The sequence below is a fragment of the Monomorium pharaonis genome, chromosome 9, assembly GCF_013373865.1.
Source record: "Monomorium pharaonis isolate MP-MQ-018 chromosome 9, ASM1337386v2, whole genome shotgun sequence".
NCBI lineage: Eukaryota > Metazoa > Arthropoda > Insecta > Hymenoptera > Formicidae > Monomorium > Monomorium pharaonis.
In genome coordinates, this window is record NC_050475.1 from 17078719 (window position 1) to 17104974 (window position 26256).

Consider the following 26256-nt stretch of genomic DNA (forward strand, 5'->3'; position numbering starts at 1 on the left):
AATCCGAAGACGAGTGTGTCTTCCACACGTTATACCAGAAACGCACGATTACGATTTTTGCATCTGTCATCCGAGATACCCATTGTCTTCCTATGAGTTCCAGTGCCCTTGACCGGTGAAGCAGAAATATCCTCGGAAAGAAGAAAAGGATCGATTCCTTTGCCAACCAGGGTATTACTATCATCGAGTGCTCCGAGAGTGCTTCCTTGACCAAGTCGTGAAAGCGATCCGTTAACTATATCACGTACGTTATCCTGGAGGCCCGCATTCGAAGGCAAAGCACATTGCGAAACCGATGTCCCTTGCCATCGTTTATCGTCGTCTGAACGTTCGAGGCATCGTGGTGGGATCGTTTTCTTCCATTCGCAGTTCGAGCAGCCACCTGTTCTTCTTCCTTTACTAAAAACCATTCTTCACTCGTCGGGGGATTGCATCGTTGAGCCGGCCGCGCGGTGATGCGGCGCACTCAAGACTGCTGCTGCTGCTGCGACTGTCACCGTCGTCTCGAGTCAGCTTGCGCGACTGCCCCGTCGCAATAACGGCGAAGATGTTCGGGAAAGTGCCGAATACGCCGGGTCCGCCTAATAATAACGACCAAGCGTTGTCAGCCAAGTCGTGCACCAGACCGGCGACGACGGGCACGTCGACGTCGTGCTTGCCGTGCTTCACGATGGAGGAGACGCCGTCAGTGAGCGCCGACGACAAGGTGAGACCTTGGCGACCGACGACGAAGGATAACGTTGACTCCGATTTGCCCGCCATGATCTTCGAGGCACCTGGCAACTCTTTGCAATCGCCCGCCAGTTTCATGGACGTCACGCCCGTCGCGGTGGAGGTCTCGAGGCCCTGCAGGACCGACGAACTCACTACGATGGCTTGCGCGTCCCCTTGTTCCAAGAGTTCGGCCAAAGAAGGATCGTCCCAGATCGGTAGGAGTCACAACGTAGCGCAGAAGTGTTCCTCCGGCCAAAACTCCTCGAATCCTGTGAATTACTCGAAGTCTGTCGGCGTCTGCAGATCGCGACGACCGCAATCCGCATCGACCGCGAGAAATCTCAACGTCGAGTCGTGCACGAGGGACTATGCGAAAACTGTAAAAAGGATCATTGCTATTAATCGAGAGCCTGCGAGCGGCAAGGAGCATCAGACAACGTGTAACGAACAGCAGTCCAAGTGCTTACAGGGATACGCTCCCTCGAGTACGATTGCTGCCAAATTATCTTCCGCGAGATCTTCCGAAGTGATCAACTACCCCCCGTCCCTACCGGACGGAAACAAGTCCAGCAACGAGGACTTCTTGACGGACACGAATTATTTCGCGACGTCGAATGGCGCGTCTAATGTGCCGGTTGTGGCCGAGCAGTTGCACGCGCACCAGAAGAAGACAATCGATACCAAAGACGGCGCCGGTGATTCCGCGAGCACCACCACCACCGCGTCCACCTGCGAGGACGACGACACCTGCGACAGTGACTTTACCACTTCGACGCCGTCGAAGGACTGGACGATGAGGCGGGTCAACAACGACGCGTTGCCGCAGAGTTACGTATCCTGCCTGCAGCAGGACCTGCCCGCGGAGCTGCAATCGTCCACCTCGCCGAGGAGCTACAAGGACCTCAGGGAGAAGTGTAGCCGTGAGTCCCCTTGGCGGCCCACGGAGATGACGGAGAGTGGTGCGGTGCACGGATTGACGATGTGCTCGGGCGAGACGTTTCAGGACTCGGGTTCGAAGAGGCGCACCGGGGCGTCATGTCAAGCGCTCAGGCACGCTGTCGCCTCATTGAACCGTCTGGACGACTTTTACATGGAGAAAATCGGCGCGGGCTTCTTCTCGGAGGTTTACAAGGTAAGACGACACTTCAGTGGTGTACACTGAGAGAAAAATATCGAAGTATTGAGAACCAAATGTTTCTTGTGACGTTTTCTTCGATAGTTGTTTGTTATAAAAACATTTATTTGTGAAAACGAAATATACATTTCTGTGAAATATTCTGTGAAACATAATTCTAAAATTCACTAGAAATAAAACATTTAATTCGCTTTATTTAAATAAATCCCATTTATTAGGGAAAAATACTCCAAATTTTTTAATGGGAAATAGCGTATGTTTTACTCCAAATATTTTATTCCTAAGAAATAAACCAATTAATAAGAAAAATGAAATGCATTTCATGGAAATATATATTTGCAATTTTTTTATAACAAATAAATATCGAAGAAAACATTATAAGAAATATTTGGTTCTCAATACTTCGATATTTTTCTCTCAGTGTGATGAAAATGTACATTAAATATTAAGCGCCGTCGATGAAATGTTTTCGTGTGAATGAGCACAGTTATAAAGCTTATTGTATGTCTCACGTGTAACTTAGTACGTGGTTTTGAATTGAATAATTGATATAATAAGCGATTTTTGCTTCGCTGAATGGCAGAACGAAGATTCGTACGATCAGTTGCCGTTCGCCTGTTCGAGATACTGCCTATCAGATTTCGAGATACATATTTGATCGCGTTAGAGGAGGCTCGTTAGAAAGTTTTTCTCCCAGTATGGCAATGTGCTTCCTCTCAATTCTCGCCATTGTTCACGGACAACAATCGCGAATTCGAAACAAACGCTCGCCGTATCTCGCCGCCGTGTGTGGAATGCGCTATATCTTTGTAGATTAATATCTCGATGGAGATTAGATACGGCTGCCCGCCGCCGCCGCCTGCCGCGTCGGCACGAACACGTAGCCTCGTGAAATTAATTCCGCTCGTAATCACGCGGTTACTCGTCGGTAACGAGCGATCAGAAGACGGTTATTTTTTTTTGTCCCTGCGCGGTTTTCCGGGAATGTTTGCCGCGTCAAATCCCTCGCTCTGCGTACAATCTGTCGGGAGAGATCCGCCTTTTTCCTTAGTCTTCAAGCCATTAGATTATATCTACTTACAACCCCGCGAGACGCAGGAAGCTGCGAAGGAGCAATTTTTCATTCGCGATTCAGTGATTCGGAGTCATGTGAGCGATATGTAGCTTCACGAAGAATTAACACGCTGAAGATAACATTTTATCGCATGTACAGCGAGAAGAGAAAATAAAGCGAATATTTTACACAAGTTACCCCGAGTAAATAAAAGATACGAAGCAAAATTCACTTTTTATCTGTCGCGTTCACGTGACGAAATTCTATATCAATTTGCTGTCACAAAAAAAGTTAGGAAACCCATACAGTGTGGAATTTTTCATTAGCAAGCCACTTCTACATCTGCATTGTTTCCAAATTTAAATGATCTTTTGATAACTAAAAATATTTTGAGCGGAGCGGACTATTTCGATGAAGTAGATTCGATGAGTAGATCGATTTTTGCGTAAGCCCCTTCTGACAAAAATTGCATTTGTACCAACCTGAAAAAATTTATGGTCGCACACATACGAGACATTTATGTTTGCAGTAGCGACGCGATGTCGCGACTTAAGAATAGTGTCACGATAGCTTACGTAAATCATTGTATTTATTCGCTGCGAGTAGGAGAACGTAATTATCGTAGGGTTTCATCCTTGACTTCATTTTTCTCGATTGATATCAAATCTGTAAAAATTATCCGTTTTGATAGATAGATTTCTTAATTGCTCGAATATTTATATGGAACAGGAATTGTAACATATACACGGAGATAATTCTTTCCTATAAATTATCCTTAAAATTGTGGTAATTGTGCAATAACGTGAACTTTGAAGAATTTTACTATAATTTTAACAAAATTTACTAAAATTCTAATAAAATTCTTTGAAGCTCACGTTGTTCTATACAATTACCACAATTTTAACAATAATTTTTTAGAAAAAATTCTCTCCATATAGGCGTGCACTGAAAAAAAAGTAATTGATTATACTTAATATAACAATATTTGTTGTTAATGCAAGTGCAACGATGTTGATTGAACTATGTATTTATATTGCAATACCATATATTGTTGTATCGAATATATCTTTTGTTGGCAGTCCGCAATAAAAAAAATATGTTGAATCAATTACTTTTTTTCTTAGTGTGACAAACGAATATTTGACGTAAAAATATTTGTACGTCAAAAAATTAAATTCTCGAAATAAAATAATCCTCGAACAGAGCAAAACAGATATAAGTGTAAAAGTAACAAATATACAACTAGAGATTATAAGCAATTAGAATAAGCAAGCGGAAGTATCGTAAGTCTCCAAATGGATGTAAATGAATTATATCGCTTTATCTATCGCGCTATTATCGTAACGGCAAATTGATGAGACGGGCATGTTGGATTCGAGATAGTCATGTAGCAATTTTGCGGAAATCGATCGAAATTCGCTGTTGAGCGGACGACGCGCGTGCCGCGGAGAGATTTATGCACGCGTCTCTCTCTCTCTCGCTCTCTTTTCTCCCTATCGATCTAACTTCACCGCGTGCAAGTGGTAAAAGTGGCCGGAAAGCTGCCCCAGTTCTGCGATCATTTCGTGTAGTCCGCAATTTTGCGCATTGCCGGCCCGCGGTCGTGGCAGATGCGCTCGGTCGAGGTGACGGCTGGTGTGTGCTGAACTACCTACCTACCCATCTACCTACCTACCTACCTACCTACCTACCTACACCACAAGTCAGCCGAGCGATCCGGGACCTTGAGAAGTATGCCGCGGCTTCTCCGGCGTGGATAGGTGCGTTATAAATAGGTCAACAGGAAATTGAGCACGCTTCGTAGTGACTGCGGTGATTCCTCCGTCGGCTCAGCGGTGCGCAAACCTCGGACTTCGTCCCGTCCGGATTACGTGGCTCTTCAGATCCACGGGCTTCCCGTCACGAGTGGGCTTTCAGTGGAAGATCGGACACTTTAATTTTTGCTTTTTAATTTATAATTTCCTCTACACGTTCTACATATTCACGGCCGAAAATCAGTATTGAGCTGAATTACATTAATTTTGATACAAAACTAGATGGTTCTATCTCACTTTTACGAGCTCCAGTTTTTTTTTTTCGAGCTTCGCGGAATAATTTCAACATCTCTTTCTCTCGTCTTTCCTCCTTCGGCAAGGATAATATTTTTCTGTTCCGCCAGATGTTGGATAGCGCACCTCTGCTTGAGCGCATTAGCGAGGAGACCCTCGTTTAAAAATAAACTCGTGCTTCTCGATGTTATCGTAGAATCGATCTTGTCGTTTGTGCCGTAGGTCAAATTCTACTTGCAATCTCCTTTCGAATATGACTAATATTATTAATCGAAGGGATGATTAATAGTTGGATGAGTCAGAGGCTGTCATATTTCGCTGATATAATTGCTCTCGGTTTGTCATACTGTCAAGTGACAAGCATAGACAATTTCAAGCTACATAAATACTAAAATTTGACAAGAGTATCATGTCAAAGATTTTTTTAATCTGTTAAATTAATCAGTTTATAAAATATTATGAAATTGAGAATCTTGTAGTAGAAATAATGTAATCATAAACTATAGTAATTACAAAAATTTGAAGATTTTAATTAAAATATGGAGAAAAAGAATATGTATTTTTATTAATTGTACATCTTTTTTCCTTATATGAATTATAAGTTTATTGTTAAAATATTTTATATAATATAACAAGAAATTTGTAAAAAAGTAATTGCGAAGGAGAGTTACCAAAAAAAAAAAAAAAAAATTATAATCATAGTAAAATGGAAACGTTTAGGAAAACTTCGAAAGTTAATCGTAGCTGAGATAGGGTCACTAGGGGCTCAGAGGTCGTGCATTCTTGGCACGATAGAGCAATTCTCGTGCCAAGTGTTTTGAGCAAGTACATCAATTTTCTAGCTGAGTATGCGGTCGCATGCTCTTTAATCGTCAGCTGCGAACAAACTTGCTTACAATATTCGTGTCTGAACAGTTTGTTTGATCCCTAAGCCTAAAAGTAGGATTAATCGCCAAAATCAGAAAATTAGTTGGTGAGAAATAAAAGAATTGTAATTGGAAATTTTTATCTATATGTAGATTTATATACATTATCTTGAAATAGAGGAAAATGGTATATCCAGTATAATCCAGTATAAATATTCTGTCTTTAAATAAAATATAAGACATCGATGAAAATAAGATTCGAAAAAGCTTTTGGGAATGCGGCATCAGGATTTAATTCACACATTTATTCAGGTATATACAATGCATAAATAAGATGTTCTGAACTATTATTTACTTAAAACTATAAATATTAAATATGCGAAACATGCCGGTACATATCTCTATTTGAGTATTCAAGTTAATCGATTGAGATGCCGTTTCGTACAAGGTTCTCGTTTCCACGATTTTCGTTCCAAGAATTATGAAGCTGTAGAATGTAGAGTAATGTCAAAAGTAGCGTAACAGTGAACAATTATTACTGTTATTCCCATAAACAAATTATTGCAAGTGAAAGTTGCGAAATAGTTTTCTAGATTCATTGGCAGAAATTTGAAACTCTGAAAGTTAGGTTGAATACACATTCCGACTTTGCAAACAATTGATTAATCGCACATCTTTTGTTATTACATTTAGACATCATTAAGTATTATGTTTTAAAAATGTACAAAAGATATTTATTAAAAGTTATTAATAATGCAAGTTTCTTTAGAATATATTCATATTAAATTTCATATATAATATCAATATTTAACGGAAAGGATTTTTTAATTTATTTTTTGTACAAACTTTGAGCAATGAAAGAAGTGAGTTATGTCTGACAAATTGCACATTTTCACGATTACCAAGATGGCCAAGGCTAGTGATAAGCCGCGATAATTAACAACGATAAACGATAAATGCTGCACTTGTTGAGCTTGTTTTATTGACGACGATATAGATAACTAATGATCAATTTTTAAATTACTTCTGTCTACATCTCTGCATATATAGATTTATTCTCATTAACTCAATTTACTGCTTTGAAATTATTTCAAGTTACAAAAACAATTTGAGAAACAAGCCTCTCCGTGAAAAATATTACGAACTGGCGAAATTCACGGAGGACTCGAACAGGACGGAGGGAAAAGGATCAGGCGAAAGATGCAGGGGACCTATTTTTAAACCACGACGAGCTTTCATATGCGTAGTCGTGTCTCCGTGTATCGCGACGAATCATAATGCGCGTATCACGACGTATGAGAAGTCCGAGCCTGAATCTCTTTAGCCAAGTATCAAGCCAAGTTTGCATGGCACATGTTAGAGTAGCTTGCAGATGTTATATCAAAATTTCTCATCCAGACGAATTGTAAACTGTAACATTATTCTAGATGTTGCCAAATGTAATTTTGACTTTAACTTTGGCTTTATATAATAAATAAAAAGATTATATTGTCTTTCTTGTGTAGTAAATATATAAACATTGTTGAAAGATTATTTTTATATTACTGACATATTCTTTAAGTTATTTTTAATCAATCTTTCTTTAATAAAAAAAATCACTGAAGCTAAAATTAAGCTTCCGTTATTTGCAACTTTGGCTTCGTGTGGGTGATAAACAGTTTATTTATAATTTCTTACAACTTAAAATTTTCCACCGCAGACCGAGCATCTTAACCTTATCTTTATGTTAAAATATTCCGTAATATTAAGATAGTTGATCTAGAACGCGAGGCATTCCGTACATAAAACGTAATATACATCTAGATGGATACATTGCCGATCGGTTAGCACGTCGATTTGCAATACAAAGCCACGCATTGTGCATTACGCCGTGTGACCGTTCGAAGTTCCACGTTGCATCGAAGGACGCGATTCAATGAAACGTATACGGTCCGTTCTTTCTTATCTTTTCCCATTAACCGCGATGCGCGCATGAATATTACATAAGGTAGCATCCGAGGCTGCACATTCCGTCGACGGCGCTTATCGCGCACTGTATTTCGGCCCGGGAGATCGTCCCGAGCAATTGCACATTATGCAACCGACCGTTCCGTTGCGAAACTGTCGTTGTTGCGAGGAAACGAGAGGTGGTGCCTCCTCGCTCGAGCGACGAGAGAGGCCTCCTTCAGAGAAATGAGTCTTACGAGATGTTCTCGGCAACTCGCGCAGAGAGGAGGAGCTCTCTTCCTCTCCGTTTGTTCTCCGCCGTCCATTCCGCCTACGCGTTCTCATCCTCCCTGCTGGCTTAAATCCTTTGATGCGGGTCACCCGCAGACCCGATAGAATTTCCCTTCACCGGGGCCTCTCCCGCCCCGGTATTACCGCTCACGTGTTCAATTACGGTTCTCATTCTGCCCGGCCACTTAATGGAAAAAAGACAGTAATCATCATCACAAAATTAGGACTTGTCTATTTCCATGAGTAAGAACCGTACCGTTCCATTTCACGTGTGTCAATCACGTGTGACTCTCTGCTCAAATTTTCAGCGTTCACTTCTACAATCATTACCGTGAGATATACAGGCTGTTCCCCTCCGAACATGTTGGTCAACGCTCGTAAAAAGGTAGAAGGGATTGAGATGAACATAAAAGTCCAATATTGTCTTGGGTTAGGTCCACTAATAATCGAGATATTAGCGTATGGGATCTGCAAAAATCTAATTAATTTCTATCGTAATTGTGAACGATAAATTAATGAAAGCTTTATCGTACATTCACGATAGATCTTTTCTTCCGTGTTATAGCGGATCGAGCTCTTCCCCCGGCGCGCTCTCATTCGCATAATTTGAAAAATTAATACCTCGATATTGGTGGATCTAACCCAAGCCAAAGACAATATTGGACTTTTATGTTCATCTCGATTCCTACCTTTCTACGCGTTGACCAACATGTTCAGGGACACCACTGTATATATATTTTTTTAATTAAAAGCTTGAAGCGCTTCGCTGAGAGAAAGATGGATTTTACATTCTTTAAGAAATCGGTAACTGTTCTCGCGCACCTTGCATACGGCTGTCCCGATCGTGATTTCGCGCCGGTGGCGGCATTAAATCCTCGATCGGGCGAAAGTCGACGCGAGGAGATCGGAAGGAAAATCCCCCGGTTCGAATTCTCTCTGATCGCGCTTCACCACCGTCGCGGACAAATCGCCGCGTCGCCACACCGCGGAATGCAATTATTATCCGGCATCGGTTATAATCCCACTGTGTGAGCTTTTACGAGCGGTATGCGCGAGCGACGGCGAAGCGGATCCGCCGCTCGTAGTGAAAACGCGCTGAATTATCGATAATGACACGCATAATGGTTATAGCACGCGATCATATTGGCCGATGCGCTCGGGGAGCCGGCGGACATGGAAGAGCCGGCCGAGAATGAATGCACCACCGATCGCACGTGATGATCGGTGGCCGCGGGTTCTCGGACGTCGCGGACGTCGCGATGATTCGATATCCGAGTGGCTCGGACAAGTAATAGGCGAAAGTCAGCTCGCTGGATACAACGCGAGGATGGAGTACCTGATAATCCGGTTAACCACTCGGTAAATAATCCTTATAAATTTGCAAACGGTCGTGCTTCATTTATTCCCGCGACTACTTACAAATTCAACAGGAACCTGTAATTGGGATTTTTTAAATAATTTGTTTGCTTTTAGCGCCGAAAATTTAAATCACTGTTGGCAAATTTTAGTGAAATACAATTATTTATATGGATTTTTTTTTAGGGATTTTTTAAAATTATTTTTTTCAAGTGGGAAAATCTCAACGGATTTATAATACGATTATCTGAATTATATAATCGATACAGATTACGTGTGAAATTACGCGCGACATAAAACAGCACGGTCATGTTGAAATTGTAGCAATTTCGATTTTATGACGAATCGTCGAAGCAACGGTTTTCTAAGAGCGCCATTCGTGCCATTTGCCTGACCGTTTCAGCCGTTCGCATCGAAACATTCGCCGCGTTTGCTACACGTAATTGACGCTATGAAAATCACGATACAGTTTGCGTTCTCCTAATTTCTCGCCTTATAATTAATCTGAAACACCTTGTGAAACCGTGAGTAAACGGAAAGTAGAAACTTCCTGAAAAGAAGCGTTATTTAATTAGTTCCATAGGGAAGCGAGATTCATCGATAATATACTTATTTTTGTATCCGCAATTATTAATATACTATACCATTAGGGTTATAAATTACCTCTAAAAAAACACATCTTACATCTAAGATAAAACTTCATCTAATTTAACCTAAGTAATATCACAGACCTTCTTATTTCAACCAAAAAGTAACTTTAATTATTAAACTAACAATTATTTTAAATGAGGAATTACATACACATACACACAAACCTCTACAAAAATATCAAAATATTTTGTGTCAACTATAATAATGGATATTTATATGAACTAAAATCTACCTTATTACTAGTCTTTGGTCAATATTCATAATATTCCAACACAAATGTCAATTTAATTATTAAACTAACAATTATTTTAAAAAGTTATACACACGCACACACACATATAGATTGACTTTCTCTACAAAAATAATGATATTATAATATTTTGTTAAGGTTATAAATTATTCTAAGATTTTTCGAAGTACAACTTTAAATATTGCATATTGTTTTTAAAGAAACGTTGTCTGAATTGACCGCGTGAACTCAAGAGCGCATCGATTTATGTAACTTTTGATAGAATTAATCAACAGTTATAATTAAAATTAAATTTTATGATTGCTACTCCGTAACCATGCGGAGCGGAAACTTTATAAATGTCATATTTCACGGAAATGACGATATTAATTGCGAACTCGCGCATTCTTCCTAATTATAATTGACAATGCACATAGACAATCCGCGATGTTTTAATTACAAAAAAATGAAATTTCCTTAACCGTAACCGAGACGCCGAATTAACTGGCAATTAAAACATAAACCAATAAGAAGGAAACGTAGAAGAGAATCACGTTTCTTCCGATTTCTTCTAGTGTGTGGTTTAAAGAAAAATCACAAATTAAATTTGTGAAATTTGTTTTTTATTTTTTAGAATAATCGGTGTGCAAAAAATCTGATCTCTTTTTATATTTATAATTTTCAGTTAACGTAATACGAGTCACATTGCATAATTATATAAAAGTCAGGCGGGAGACGTAATAACTGTACCATTTTGCTTCGTTCAGTTTATTATTCATTCCTCGTACGGCAAACTTTCGTTGCCATGCAAAACTATGTGCATTAATCATAAGATTTTTACTGCGCGAAATATCGAAACGGTCCATACGCATGAATTTTAAAGAAATCGCTCGGGAACGGTTAACGGTTTCCGACTTCGGCGAAGAGCGCGCGCGCTTCCGACCGAGGAGGATTCGGCTGGCATCATCCCGCCGCTCGATTCGCGTTCGTCCATCGGAAACGACGACCTTGCTTGTGACTCAAGAGTTCGCACAGGCAACACCGGCATTTCCTTTACCTCCCCCCCTCGCGCGAATGAGAATATGCTGGAAGTAAATGAGAAAGCCGGTCACGGCGCGCTAGCCATGGAGTACGAACACTCTCTAATGAGTCTCGCTCGGTCGTTCGCTCGTTTGCCTTCGCGCGATCCGATTCGTTACCGTTCCCACCTGCGCGACACGTGCGTGTCGGCTCGCACACTTCCGCAGCCAAGGCTGCAAATATCGTATCGCGGAGGCGTTTGTCTGCGATTTGTAAAAACTGCTCTGCATTCTTGAGGAGGAAACGATTTTACCACACTCTTCCGGTTTTCTGCACGTTTAATCTTCGACTTTTGCAAAATAACCGGAATAAAAGAAAAATAGTTTCATCTTTACAAAAGTTGATTCATTTTAAAATTTTATTGTTTCAGTAAAATGTTAATTACCCTTTTAAGATTTGCAGTTTAAATTGCGATAAAATCTGAAGCTCGTCACTTTTACAAAAAAGTGACGAGTTTTTTGTCGTAATGAAAATGTTGCATTGTCTTTTGCGCCACTGCTTTACGAGTAAACAAACTGATGTTTATAATTATTAACTGTCGACGAGCAAGACTGGGATCAACTGGGATTGACGTCATTTAAATGTAGGCTGCATATTCTTCTTTTGCTTATTCTGGATAATTATAGAGCGATCTCGTTGTCACAAACAAGAAAATACAAATGGAATGTGACAATCTCGATATTCTGACATTATTACTCGCGCGAAATAGTCATTAATTAATCTAACTGTCGACCGACAGCGAAGAGAAAGAAAAAGAGAGAGAGAGAGAGAGAAAGAGGGACGCCAAGAGCGCGTGAAATCGTCACTTATTATTTTATAAATATACTTGGGCATGTAAAAATGATAAATTTCTCCGCGGCGATGTACACATGTGCGCGCGTGCCAACTTCTCTTCACTACCGCTTGACCGTCATCCCGTGCCTTCCCCAAGATCTTTCTCTCCTAACTACCGATATCATAAATTGATACACGATGAAACTATCGTTACATTATATACGACATTAATCATTTTCACCGTTACTTCCCCTCTTACTTCGACAGTTTATTTTTCACTCGCGGCATTTCCGATCTCGGATATCTCTTTTGGATTTTTTAATACGTGCACTGAGAAAAAAATATTGTTGATTTGATAAAATTTTTCAACTGAATTAAAATTTTGTTAGTTGAAGAAATTTATTTATTTAACTTAAACGCACAAATTTCAATTCAAGTATTTATATAGTTAATTGAAATATATAAATACTTGAATAGACAAAATTTATCAAATTAACAACTTTTTTTTTTTCCGTGTGAATAGACATTTTTGGAGATAGTTGAAAGCGTCGTCGAGACGAAAATGATGCTGCACATATTGCACACACACGCACACACACACACATACACACACATTATGATTTGTGATACAATCTCGAGAATTGACCTATGCGATATCGGGATTTAAAATGCTTGGGATACTCGCTTAATTGTTTTCAGCGGCGTATAAAAAACATTTCTTCTGCATTCACGTCATAATTACGCATACATATCCGTGTGGCTCGCATATTGCGTGCGATACAATCTAGGTTTCTGTTAATTATTATATACGTATTATACGGAAGCGGAATGCGCGGTATGCGTTTTCACGAGGTTACATTTCGACACATTTGCCGTTGAGAAAAAAAAAATAAAGGAAAAGAAAATGCACGAGCGCTCTATCTTTCCGCTTGTGATCTTTAGAAATAGGGAGAAAGTCCCGCGCGCGAGAGACACGCGCTGTGAGAAAGAAATCGATCGATGCATTGTGCGTTTGTTCGTTCGCTCGTTCGTTCGTTCATTCGCCTGAGAAATTCTCATTCATTGTACGTTTGTCGTGACCTTGACTATCACTTCCTCTCGACATTTATTCCCGACGTCACGACACGACGCGGAGCTGCGCGTTTCTCGTTTGCGGAATTTAAGATTCTGCAGCGCGGGTCGCGTTGAACCGTGCAGTTGACCTTTTCCTCAACTAATAAAATACACTTTAAGGGAGTTCCTCTGCTCAGGCCCGGCACAAGTGGCACAGAGGTCCAAGTAAAGAAAAAAGTTAATGATGGTGAATATAAGAAAAAATATCGGCTATAAAGTACCTACCTTCATTACTGAAATAACTTTTTTTTTAATTGAGAATAAACATTTTTCACTATTATACCACCCTTAGATAACTAAATATAACAATTTGAAATTCATGTTATATCACTAGCACACATTTACCACTTACGTGCTGTATTACTTCGATTATTGTAAACTTTTTTTATTTTATTAATTATTTGAAACGAGTAAGTAAGTGCATCGTTTCAAAAATTTAGCAATACTTTTCTGGACAGCTAAGATGTATTATTGTAAAGTTTCATCTGTTTATTACTTCTATGTGTTTAATACGACAATAAAAACTGAAAAATCTTGAAAATTCATCGATTCCTATAATAAGAGTCCATGTTAATAAAATATTTAATATCTGAATAAGTAGCTAGTTTAGCTTTCTGAAATTTTGACAGTCAATTTATATCACTATAAACTTTGAATTTCTCTACAAAGTTTCATGAAAATCTGTTCATTTTGATTTAGCAGCGGAATTCCCTTAAGTCATTTTTCCTGCTTTTTGTACAGCATGCGCGTTGTACGTCAAGATTCAATTAATCACGTTTTTTTTTACTGCGTCAAGTGTCGAATGTTGAATTTGGAAATGATCACTTGCTGGAAGTCTCGCAAAATGAACGATTTTTGGTTCATTCTTTTACCTTTGCAAAATTATTTTAAGTCGCAATAAATTTACTGGAACACAGTAACGTAAGACATAATTACGAAGATAAAATACATTTAAAATGCAAAATAAGTGATAATAAAACAAATACGAAGCCAGTGAGTGATATCTTTCAAATGGAATCCTTTATCGTTGAATAATGTTTAGTAGTCACGCATAAATTTAGCCGTTTCTACGTTTTGCACTTATATTCTCGTGAAATCCAATTTTCTGTAATCATACAGGATGTCAGTAGTCACGAAGACTCGTATACTTCAATAAACGTTAAATGGAGACATATGGTAAGGGAAAAATATAGAGCCGTTAGGGAAGATTTCGCTAAATTTAAAGCCCACCTCCGTTATCGTTGCAACTTACGTAACATGAAGTCTATAACGCTGTGAATCACTTAAGTATCTATTTCTGGCTAAAGTTGGCGATAGGTGTACGATAAAAATTATAATCGTCGTGCCGTTACGGCTCGTGTGTTAATCCGCAGAATGCATTTTGCATGTGAGTGGAGTTAACCTTTAAGTAAACGGTCCCGGCATGTGGATTTCCACCTGAAAAAGTTGGAGTCTAGAAAGTCTTGTACGTCTGGTTTCCCTGCTATATCGGTTTTTTTCACCACTTCATGAAATCATAAATATTTATATTTTTACAAATATATTTTTTAAATTTTGATATCAAGCGCCGTGCCAACAATTTTCCACAAAATATCGTGCCACTTATTCGTGTAATCAAAATAAAATTAAAATTTGAAAATATTTTTATACTCCCGTTTTGTGGAAATTTATTTTGTAATTGTATTAAGAGATTAAAAATAAAGCTCCTCTTCGGAAAAATAAATATAATGCGATATATTACATATCGTAATAATAATACTCAATATTTATCTAGATTAATTATCTTATCAAAAATAAGATTATTGAGAGTGCATTTAATGGGGGGGGGAAAAAAAAAAACAAAGTTATATTATTGCGATTAAATTTACGTTTATTGTATAAATTGAAAGACAAGATATAAAAATTTTTATTATTTTTAAAATTTATGTAAAAAAATATATTAAATTACATATATAACAAAACTATAAATATTGAACTAAATATTGTGCGGAACGCATAAGTTCAAGTTTCTATTCTCCCGTGAACTTTCGTCTCGCTTCTGCATCCCCTATTTGGCGCTTTTCACCTCTTGGTCGTATTTATAATTAGACGGTTGACTGCGATGGTTGACGGTGATTGCGAGCATACGAGGCAGACCTTTGCAGAGAGGGCTTTCGAGCTTACAAAGTCCAGTGCGCTTGCTAATTGGTTCGCTGCTCTTAATTGCACCATAGCTTCCCGGAACGATAGATAGAGTGTTCGCTCTTCTCCGTTCTTATAACATAAACCTCTCGGCGACTGAATCATCAGGAAATCGATAATATTATTCGACAAAACAAATTATTCATTTTCTTCCTGCAGAGATAATGAAAGTGAATAATTTGAAGCGATTTCTTAATTAAAAAGAATCCTAAATCACAATAAATTTTTTAATTAGGAAAATAAAATATTTGCACTTATAAGTGCAAATAGTTAGCTATAGCTAGTTTGATAATATATTAGCATTTTACTTATTACTTACATTAAATTTACCTTACAACTACGGAAAGAAAAAAACAATGCATAAAAAATATTTGTTTTTGCTTCCACTTTCAAAAAAAAGCTTATTGTTTCAGTTCTCTAAATTAACATTTCTCATTAAAATACCGATACTATCTTAAGTTTTGTTTTTTTTAGTAACGGGAACTGACTTTCGTTTTATTCCTTTTTGTTTTATTCCTTTTGTATCGATTATCCTTATACGCAGCCTCCTCCTCCACGTGTGGGTGAAAAGGTGCGAAACGTGTTTCACATTACGCATGCGGCGCTCAAGGAGGCATTAATCACTCGCCGCTACAATGTAATTAACGTGCGTGCTTTCTCTCCGCGATCGTAAACACAATGGCGTGTAGTGCGTAGAAAACACGCAAGGCCGAAGCTTTCCAGACAATGGGAATTATTCAAATGAATTGAAATGAACGACGCAGGTGACCAACAGCATCATCCGATCCTCCTATCGGCTGATTCACTTGCCTGCATTACACTTGCTTCCACCTTGATTCCTTTTTTCTTTCACGTTCGTGTACATCTTACCGAAGAGGAATAGAAAACGTTAAATGATACGGGGACTCATCGATCATCCTAATCTTCGTAGATTTCTAATTATGATTAATGAATTTTTAATAATGAGGTACAATACGTATGTGTGTATTTAAACTTGTAAACGCGTATATTGGAATGAGATTAAGTGCTGCTGTACCGCTATAAATAAACGCCCGAGCATTTATTCTCACATTTAGCTTCGGCCAAGAATTGAAATTGGGATGTATGGCGGATCTGCAAATGAAAGAACGCGAGTCGTTACAGACGAATCGTTCATTGCACGCGTGCACTGAAAAACAGGACCAATTACGTGCTCGCAATTTCGTCGTAATTTGCGACGAAATAAATGAGGTAGGGTAAATGAAAGCCCCCGCGAGTTTCGCATAGCGTATTAACGACAATTTATTCGATGATAAGTAGAAGATCTTTAGCCTCGCGCGGAGAAAACCGATGAAGCGTTTCGATTGCGACTGACTTATGTCTCAAGTACGTTTATTTATTCGCTGACGGCGTCGCGATCCTGTAGATGCTAAATATTCCATCATTACGATCGCTCTCTGGCATTTTAATTGGAAATGAGAATCTGTCTGATATTTAATATGAAATATTGAAAATCTACTAAACAGATGACGTTTGGGAACATCAAGAAGTTTTTCGCCAAGGAAAGATCAATAAAACCTCCGCGCTTCTAAACGAAAGGTATAGAAATATTCTACATCATATATTCTACATGGAGAAAAATTCGTGGAACGCGTTCTGTGAAAGAAGAACGACGTGAAAGGTTTTCGGGAAATGGCAAAAACGCGCGGACGCGAGCTAACTTATGACACGTTTGATTTTTCGGCCGTGCGGGATTTTTGGGGCAAAAAATCGCCCGGCGTAAACGCCGCGCTTTCTTTTACGTGTGGTTTTGTCGCGAGGCAGCATCGACTCGCAGCCGTTCTGTTTACGACGGACTCCGTCGTTTTTCGTATTCGTCACCGTTTGGCCGCGGCCCAACTGTGAGCCGGCCAAGGAATCCTGGCCAGATTCCCCTCGGATATTATTCTCGACTTTTTAACCCCCGAAATTTCTATCCCGCACGCCGCGCCGCTCGCGAAAGAGAAAGAGAGAGAGAGAGAGACTCTCTTTCCTCCCGTTTCCCGTTTTGCGTCTCCATTTCTATCACCTTTCCCATCTCATCTCCGCGGCCGACTTCTTTTTCGAGCCGAGACGAAATTCGAGATGAACGGTAAAACGCGCGGAAGAGCGCTGGAATGTAAAAGAGTGCATGCGCCTTTCAGCGCCGCTAGAGGATCGGCTGGAGGAGCGAGTTGATGTAATCCAATGGTCCTTAACCCTCACGACGTCTCGCGTCTCTTGGATTCTCGGAAAATGCTTTCGCGCCGTCACGAGGAATAAGCGTTCGGATTCTTGGTTTTATCTTACCAGCGCTGGAAGATGCGTGTATAAAATGCGAGGTGTTGCTTTCGCGTTATTACCGTCGCAAAAAAAAAAAAAAAAAACAAATTAACAACTGCACTTCTCATTTGCTCGACTCTCTAAATAGGAACCGCTGTCGATCACAAGAAAGATAATTAGATCTTTCAGCGCCTGTGCTACGTATAATACGCGATATATCAACGTGAAAGATCCTAGTAACAGTTTCTTCGATAGATAGATAAAGTTTAATGATAGTTTCCTTGACGGAACCGGTGTTAATATCTCCTTGGTAAACGTTTTGTATACTTATTCCATTAGATAATTTCACAGTAGACCCGATTTCTTTTTTCTTTTTTTTTTAATTTATTGCAGCATGATACAGGAATTTGTGAAATTGAGTCTTCTCAATGATTCCACGGGGTCATTTTTTCTCGGCGTGGAGAGGGGGGAGGGATTGCGATAATCGCTGGCAAAGCACTCATTAAGTAAGAGCACAGCAGCTTTCAAGGCTAATAAAGGAATTGCGGTCCGTATGTCCATATTTTTAACATTGGACGACGCCACGAGCAAGCACGGCAGGCGCCTTTACGGGCGCATCTTACGCCGGCCAGATGCCACAGTTTCATTAATAAGTTTCTCTTTCGCGAGAGAATATCGCTTCAGCGTTCTCTCTCGCGTGTGTTACTCGCGAAAACGGGACGACGGGAATCGTCGTTTCGTTGGCTCATCGATGAGAAACCCATCTGTCGCCGTCGAGCTGTTAAAACGATTCGCCAGTATCGTGCAGGACGTACCAAGATGAAATCCTTTGATTAAAGAAAAATCGACTTTTTTTTCCATTAATGAGAGAAAATTTATTAATGTAATCCTGTTCAATTGGCGTTAAATAAGCAATAGAATTTAGGACTTAAGTACTTACAATTACAAAAAATAAAACGATATAATAATAATCCCCTCGTTTTATATTTAGATTTGATCGTATTATCTTGGGTGTTGTCGAAGTATTAAACAATTTGGATGTATCCTGCACCTTGTATCAGTTTCGCAAGAAACGTATAACATTTTGCACAATCACGATGAAATTTACCTCGATGCATTAGGGTCATTCTTAGGAGATGAGTATGCGATTACAAATTTTATGTAGGTCGGGCCTCTGTGTCGCTTTAGTGATTCATAGAAATTTTACATCCTGTAATTAACTAGCAGATGTAGTACAAACACGATGTAGTATGGCCAATGTTCACAATTGAAATAAATGCCAAATCATGTTTTGCTCATATAACTTCATCTTTTGGTTATATATCTATATTGAGAATATTTATTCTAAATTGTAATAAATTTCTTTATGCTTAGCTTCATTTTTCTCGTCATGTGCTAATTCGGCGGAAACACATATTCTATTAAATTCCACACAAGACTTTGGCGGAAATATAATGGAATGTCTCCAAAGTAACTCGACACACCGTACGAGGAACGGCGCTTTTGCGCTTATGACCTCGGCAAAATTCGTAACGTGGAGAATCGCGCGGTGCGGTTACGTATGCAGCTGTCGTGTGATCTAACGTCAATAACAGCGCGACACCGGCAGCACACCGTAATATGTCACTAACCTCCGTGTTCGTTTCGTTTTTCCAGGTTACTCACAAAGTGACGAGTCAGGTGATGGTGCTCAAGATGAATCAGCTAGCGGCGAACAGGCCGAATATGCTCAAGGAAGTTCAGCTCATGAACAAGCTCAGCCATCCGAACATACTCAGGTGAGCGAGGCATGAGAATCGAATCCGGTTCACTTTTGCCGGTGAAATTCCGTTTTGCGATCGAAGAAAATCACTCGGCCGTACGTGCCGAATTCGATGAGGACGATAAAATGAATTTCTACCCGCTCCGTTTGCCCGCTTAATCTTTGTGTTGCGGGCAGACGAATCGGTCTCCTCTTTCACACGAGTTGTTTTATCAATGCGAGCAAAATTCGATAGACGGAAATAAAACCGTGCACGATGCTGTGCATTTCAGATAACAATATTTTTTTCATTTTCCGATAAAGATTCAACGACCTCGTCACTGAGACTCATTATACTGAGTCATCACATTTGATTAAACTGTAACTATTTTCTACAAAAAAGTCTCGTGTATATATAGTTTTGATTTTATTAATTCTACAATACTTTATATTTTTCTCACGTTATTGGACTACTGTGGGTGAAAATTAACTCATATAATTAAGAATTACTTTTTTTGCCCTATAGGTGTTTAAATAATTGAATTAATATCCACTATTTTAACGTTAACAAATTTTATTTAATATCATTTCGAACTATCAAAATTTTAATAACAAATACCGTACTTCTTGAATTAGCTGATTGAAAATTGACACAGAGTGGCACTCCAATTAAGTAAAAATTCTCTATGCTTCTCCAAGAATTGCACTATTTATCATAGCCAGTTTGCAACGAAACTCTCGTGTTTGTTCTTCACGTTTGTCTCGTCCTGTCACGAATCAATTTAAGGCCTTCTTTTCGGCATCGTGCCAAAATTCTGACACAAGGCTCTCGTATCAGGTGTCTCCGCGGTGTTAGCGAAGCGCGTGGCGACCGTGTACTTGCAGTAGCCCGTTGTAATCGACACCAATCCAAATTGTAGAACGTGTTATCGTATGTTTGATTTATCGTTCAACGATTATATATCGTTGAAATTCCTCTCGCTTGGGAGATCACTGAAATGGGTAAAAAATTAGAAAAAACGGTATTACGCTTTAACTGCGCTCGTTACGAATTACGACATAATACGTCGCCTAGCGGTAACGGCGGTTAGCTCGGCATGTTGTACCCGTTGCGAAAATTCTTGCTAGGTACATAGCAGAGAACAGAATCCAAAGTGCAGGATGCATAACGCGCGATACAATGTCTTTCACTACATAACTTGTGAAATTAGATATGTAATCGAATATTGAATACATGCCAACAGTTGTGTATATAGATATTTATGTATTACATGACCCGAAAGAAAGGAAAGATTGCATTTTTTATATTTACTTTTAATATCGCGACAAATTTTGTTTGCAAGCAATCATATGTAATATTTCATTATTTTTGCTTCAAAAGTTTAAAAAAGGATTATTCTCTCTTTTATTATTTTACATATTTTTAAATATCAATTATTTAATATTTTTCGAACTCGTTATTGCTATCTCTCGTCATTTATTCATTAAATTAATTTCCAATTTCGCTATGTGTCCGAACAATTCTACTTCCCACCAGAACTCATCTGCAGTTTTGCGAATATCTAGTGCAAAGTCCGTCGAGATACTCGGAAGCGAACTTAAAAGATATAAAGACGCTTTTCCACCTGTCCATTTTTTTTCGGAGATGCTTTTCAGTTATGACATAACGCGCCGTGTGTTGCTAACTCGATAACACGAGGACGTTCGACGGGACGCGCCGCGCCGCGACGACAACGCATTCCGGCGATATAAACGGCTTGGCCCAGATTCGAATACGGTGTTTACCCGCGTCGCGGACCTAGTGGATCTTATTTCTGGCATTTCCCTCGGCGAGGCCTCCGCGAAAACTCCGCGGGTCCTCTCAGGATCCTCCGTTTCGCGCACCCGGCTGACTCAGCCGTAAAAATAGTTATCATCTTTAGCCGGCGGCATTTGTATCATGACACCCGCGCCACGGCGATTGCGTCGTAACCGGGATTGCTACAACGCGATAGCATCTATACAGACGACTTGCATTAATTTCAGGAAGTGTTGACGTTGCGCAAGATGTTCCAAAAAGAATCATCGGTATTTTTAAACAGCACCGAGTAACAATAATATGACATTGACATTTGAGTTGCGTTCGATTAACTTCAATAAAACTTTTATTGAAAGTTTTATTTAAGTCGGACTATATTAAAATTTGTCTAAAATATAGAACGTTCTACATAAGTGTTTAAATTGAAATCAATTCTCTCTCTCTCTCTCTCTTTTATGATTTATTTACAAGATAATATTGATTACCTCTTATATATAAGATTTTTTCATTTCCGTATTCACTTTATCAATGATTATTAATTATTACAACTTATTAGTAACTAATATTTATTTCCAAGAGAAAATGTCTGATAAACAATTTCTATTGTGTTCCATAATCATTATATTATTAATATATTTTAATAACATATTTACACGATAATTTTTATGATATCATTGCTGTAACGTAACGATATTATCAGATGCTGCAGTACTTTCGCGGAATCGACCGTAAACATCGGTGCTGTAACATCAGTATCGAGTATTCAGCGTATCGTTATAGCAGCAGTCATAATTCTTGGAACGGCTTTCAGAGTTAGACAATCAGCGCGCCATCGCTTTCACGACAAGAGCAACTGAATGAAAACAACAACCCGGCAGCATCCGAAAATATCCCGTATCTTCGAGAACTCCGCATAATTCTTGTCGTCCCTCCTCTCCCCCCCCTTCCCCGAACGCGCTTCCGATCGATTCGCCGATGCTTTATTACACGCGCGACTGCCCTTTTACGTAATATTTGGCTAGGAAAATGAATTTGCCTAGCCGGGTGAAAGAGAAAACGCCACTCTGCAGCTAGTAGATAATGACGCGGCATGGTCAGACACTCGTATCGGCCATCGTGCACTTGGCATCGGACATTCGATTCAAGTGCATCGTGTGAAACGAAATCGGCAGCTAAGGAATATATACGTATATATATCGATGTAAAATAAGATTAGATATTCGGTTAATCTGAAATTAATAAATATGCAGGGCAAAATAGAAAAGAGTTAAAAGAGAGTGGCAATTGTAAATAAGATTGACTGCCAATTATCTTTCCAATGGATCGCTTTTGTTTTATTCGCTTAAATTGATGTACACGTTTGTTGGCCTTATCATTTCGACTTTCACTCTTACGCTATATAATCCTCCGAAAAATTTTTTCCTCTCGTTATGCATTATGCTAAACGTCCATTTGGAATTCTTGAACGTGACACGTGGTATAATTAATGTTTCTACTCCATATTATTCGCGCGAACTGGTAAGCCTCGCGGGAAGCGCGAGGAGAGCGACAATTTCTCCTCTTATCTGATCGGCGAAAAATAAATCTGGAGCATCGTATGTATGCATATCGTCTGTGTTTTGCCAGAGAAAAATTCTCCGTCGGAAATTTCTCTTTCGCTCGCGCGCGGTTTGTTTGTCCTCTTCCTTTTTTTTTCCTCTCCCGTCGCTTGTGGGAGAAACATCTCGTCGGCGTGCCTCGACGAGAAAACGCCTCGAATCGGGACGACACGATGCAACGCGCGATTTTCTTCTCCTCAGCTCTACCATTTATGCAAGATCTCACCCTTGCGATAACGCAAAGTGCACTCACCGATTAACTTGCAGGAGAAATGCAAGCAAAGTTGCTTTCCAGGGTATAATCAAGTTGTTTTACCGCAATCTCTGAATCTTTTTGAAATTAATTCTCATTTGTGGTTTTGTGGTCTACGGTTCTGTTTGTCATTTATCGAAATAATAACAAAAAATTGTACAGTATTATTTTTTATACGGTACTGTTAGAAGTTAATTATAATTTATAATACAAAAATCATATAACGCGAAATTTAATTTAGTGTTTCGTTATGTATGAATTTGTATATATATTCAGCACTTTACTTCTTAATTTATATTTTGTTTATCATGCATCAATATACATGATAAAAATTAATATTTACTCATTGTCACGTATTACAATTAAGAAATAAGTGATTTATGATGTTTGGCAATATTTGTCAATATTGATTAATATATGTTATTGAATATTTAGCTATATATTGCCTTGCTCGAAGGCATCCTTTAATAAACGAGATCGTAATATTTCCTTGAAACAAGGTGATGTTTAATTCTCCTCGAGACTTATCTTAATCTAACATGTATAGTGGTTATAAAGATAACACCGATGATATCGCGAAGATTAAATTACAGTACACAGACACATATTAAAGATATTTAGAGCGTTTAATCATCTTTAAAATACATCTGCATTTGATTTTATTATTCAATAAAAACGCAATTAATAGTAAACAATATTCGACAATGTTAGTTACTATATTAGTTACTAATTAAATATTTTTTAGTACAATTTATATCTATCTTCTTTATTTATTAGACATTATTTATCGAAAATACATTGTTACATTTTTAATAATCTGAATTATTTTTATCAGATCATAAATCGTGCATATACATTTATTTTATTGTATTTATTTTTTATTTATCTTCATACATTTTATCTTGTTTATTGTTTAATTTTATAAACCGATGGAGAAAGTATAAATGTATGATATTTTAAAATATAGCACAAAACATTACGATACGTCAACTTTGCTCTATTCTTCCTTTGTTCACCTTCGCGTTATCTAATCTTGTCTGAAAATCACTGAATTGATAATAGCTAGTTCTGAATTCACTTGCGCTTGCGCTAACGTGACGTGACAAATGCTACTTTACCTTGTGACCATTTTGAGAATATTACTACGACGTTACATTTAAACTTTTAATGAACCCAGCTTTACGTAATATATATGAAATTTTATTATTCTCTCTTTACGTTCTATTATATGTTTTTAGATAAAGTTTATTAAATTTTGTCAAGGCAAAGAGCTATTACTTTTCATCTTCTTTTCTTTTGTAATACAGCTCAATTCTTAAACTTCGCGGAAAGAATCGCACTTTTTTAAGATTTTCGCTTACAAGATAAAAACTTTAATCAATACATCGCTTAGAAATGAGTTATTACTTCACTTTGGAAGCACTACGATGATAAAGTATTTATAGTATAAGTAAAAACGAAGGTCGGAGATGAGTTCTACTTTAAAGATGATTAAATAGTCTAAGCAGTCATTGATACGTATATTGTAATTTAATCATTTTGATAACATAAATTTTATCTTTATCATTTATCTTAATCACTTTATGTGTTGGATACGGAAGTAGAAAGCTTTTAAGGTACATTTTTTTTAAAGATTTTCTTTTTTCTTATCGTTATTTTTATAGATAAATATTGAGACTTGTTTTATTGTCGGAACAAGTTCAAAGTTTTCTTAAAGACGCAATTCCGAAGATCAATATTTCTTCCCAGGTTCATGGGGGTATGCGTGCACGAGGGTCAGCTGCATGCGTTAACGGAGTATATTAACGGCGGCAGCCTGGAACAGCTGATTATGTCGCGGCACACGCCTTTACCGCATCTCGTCCGAATGAATCTAGCGAAGGACGTGGCACGCGGTATGGCCTATCTACACAGTCGCGGCCTCTTCCACCGGGATCTTACATCGAAGAACGTCCTGATCAAGAAAGACGAGTGCAGCAACGAGATGATCGCCGTGGTGGGCGATTTCGGATTGGCCGCGAAGATACCCGATCCCAGCACAAGCTACCGTCTCAGTACCGTCGGCAGCCCTTACTGGATGTCGCCCGAGTGCCTTAAGGGCCAATGGTACGACCACAGGTCCGACGTATTCTCCTTCGGCATCGTCGTGTGCGAGCTGATCGGCCGGGTGCCTGCAGATCCGGACGTTCTGCCACGCTCAGATAACTTTGGCCTCGATTACCTGGCCGTGGCGGAGATCTGCGCGGCCGCCGATCCGCCGCCCGCTTTCCTCCAGCTCGCCTTCAATTGCTGCACGGTGAGTATGATGATATCTAACTGTAAAGACATGCAACGCCGGATTCAGTGCGAATGGATTGGAGATTAGTATAGCTGTTACCAAATTGAGACGCACGCTCTCAGTACGCATAAAATATCTGATCCGGATGGCTATAAAATTTTAATATTTGTCGTTAATCAAAATAAAAGAAATTTTATAATTGAATTTTTTATTTATTGATCCGTATTGGTGTGGGGTTTATTTGCAGTACGAACCTAAATCCAGGCCAACTTTTCCGGAAATCATGGCTAGCCTAGAGACTATGATAGCGACCTACGAGGAGGAACTAAAGAATAACATCGGTAAACGACAGTCGACCGTTGATCCAACATTGATGTCCAGCATGGATGAAATTGCACGGGAAGGACGTACGACGAAGCGGCGTACCGCTAAGCTCAGAAGTCAATCAGCCGACGCGAGAGGTTGCGATAACGCGACGCCGTCGGATAAAGCGAGATGCCATTCCGCTAGGCGAGTAGCTGAGTTGGCCAGTCGCCGCGATCCGCATTATCGGCCAATGACGGCGAATCCATTTCATGCATTGGGTGGTGTCAAGAAAATCCTCGGTGACTTATTTTCCAGCTGCTTAGAACTACCCTCGTTGGAGGACGTACGACCAAGCGTCACCGACAGCGCATGCGGTAAATTTAAACCGGCGCAAAACGATAGTATTGCCAAGATCTTGGACAGGAAGAAACCGAATTCCGAACCAAGCAGTCCTACTGCCAGAAAGAAGTGGGAGAGAAAAGTAGGTACACAGATGAGCAATAAATGCATACAAGTTTGAAGTTTCGATTATCACAAATGTTTAAAGATATCGGCTATTACCACATGTACTAATATGTGTATTT

General features: G+C 39.1%; 1 protein-coding gene across 1 annotated transcript in view; it reads left to right on the forward strand.

The window, feature by feature from the left end:
* Nucleotides 1-513: 513 nt before the first annotated feature.
* The window catches only part of LOC105838698 (probable serine/threonine-protein kinase mkcC), a 29077-nt gene continuing 3334 nt past the window's right edge, over nucleotides 514-26256 (forward strand). Inside the window, exons 1-4 of the mRNA XM_012684437.3 lie at nucleotides 514-1846; nucleotides 19355-19476; nucleotides 24838-25384; nucleotides 25614-26153. Coding sequence (XP_012539891.1) covers nucleotides 548-1846; nucleotides 19355-19476; nucleotides 24838-25384; nucleotides 25614-26153 — 2508 coding nt within the window. The 5' untranslated portion in view covers nucleotides 514-547. The remainder of the gene's footprint in view (nucleotides 1847-19354; nucleotides 19477-24837; nucleotides 25385-25613; nucleotides 26154-26256) is intronic.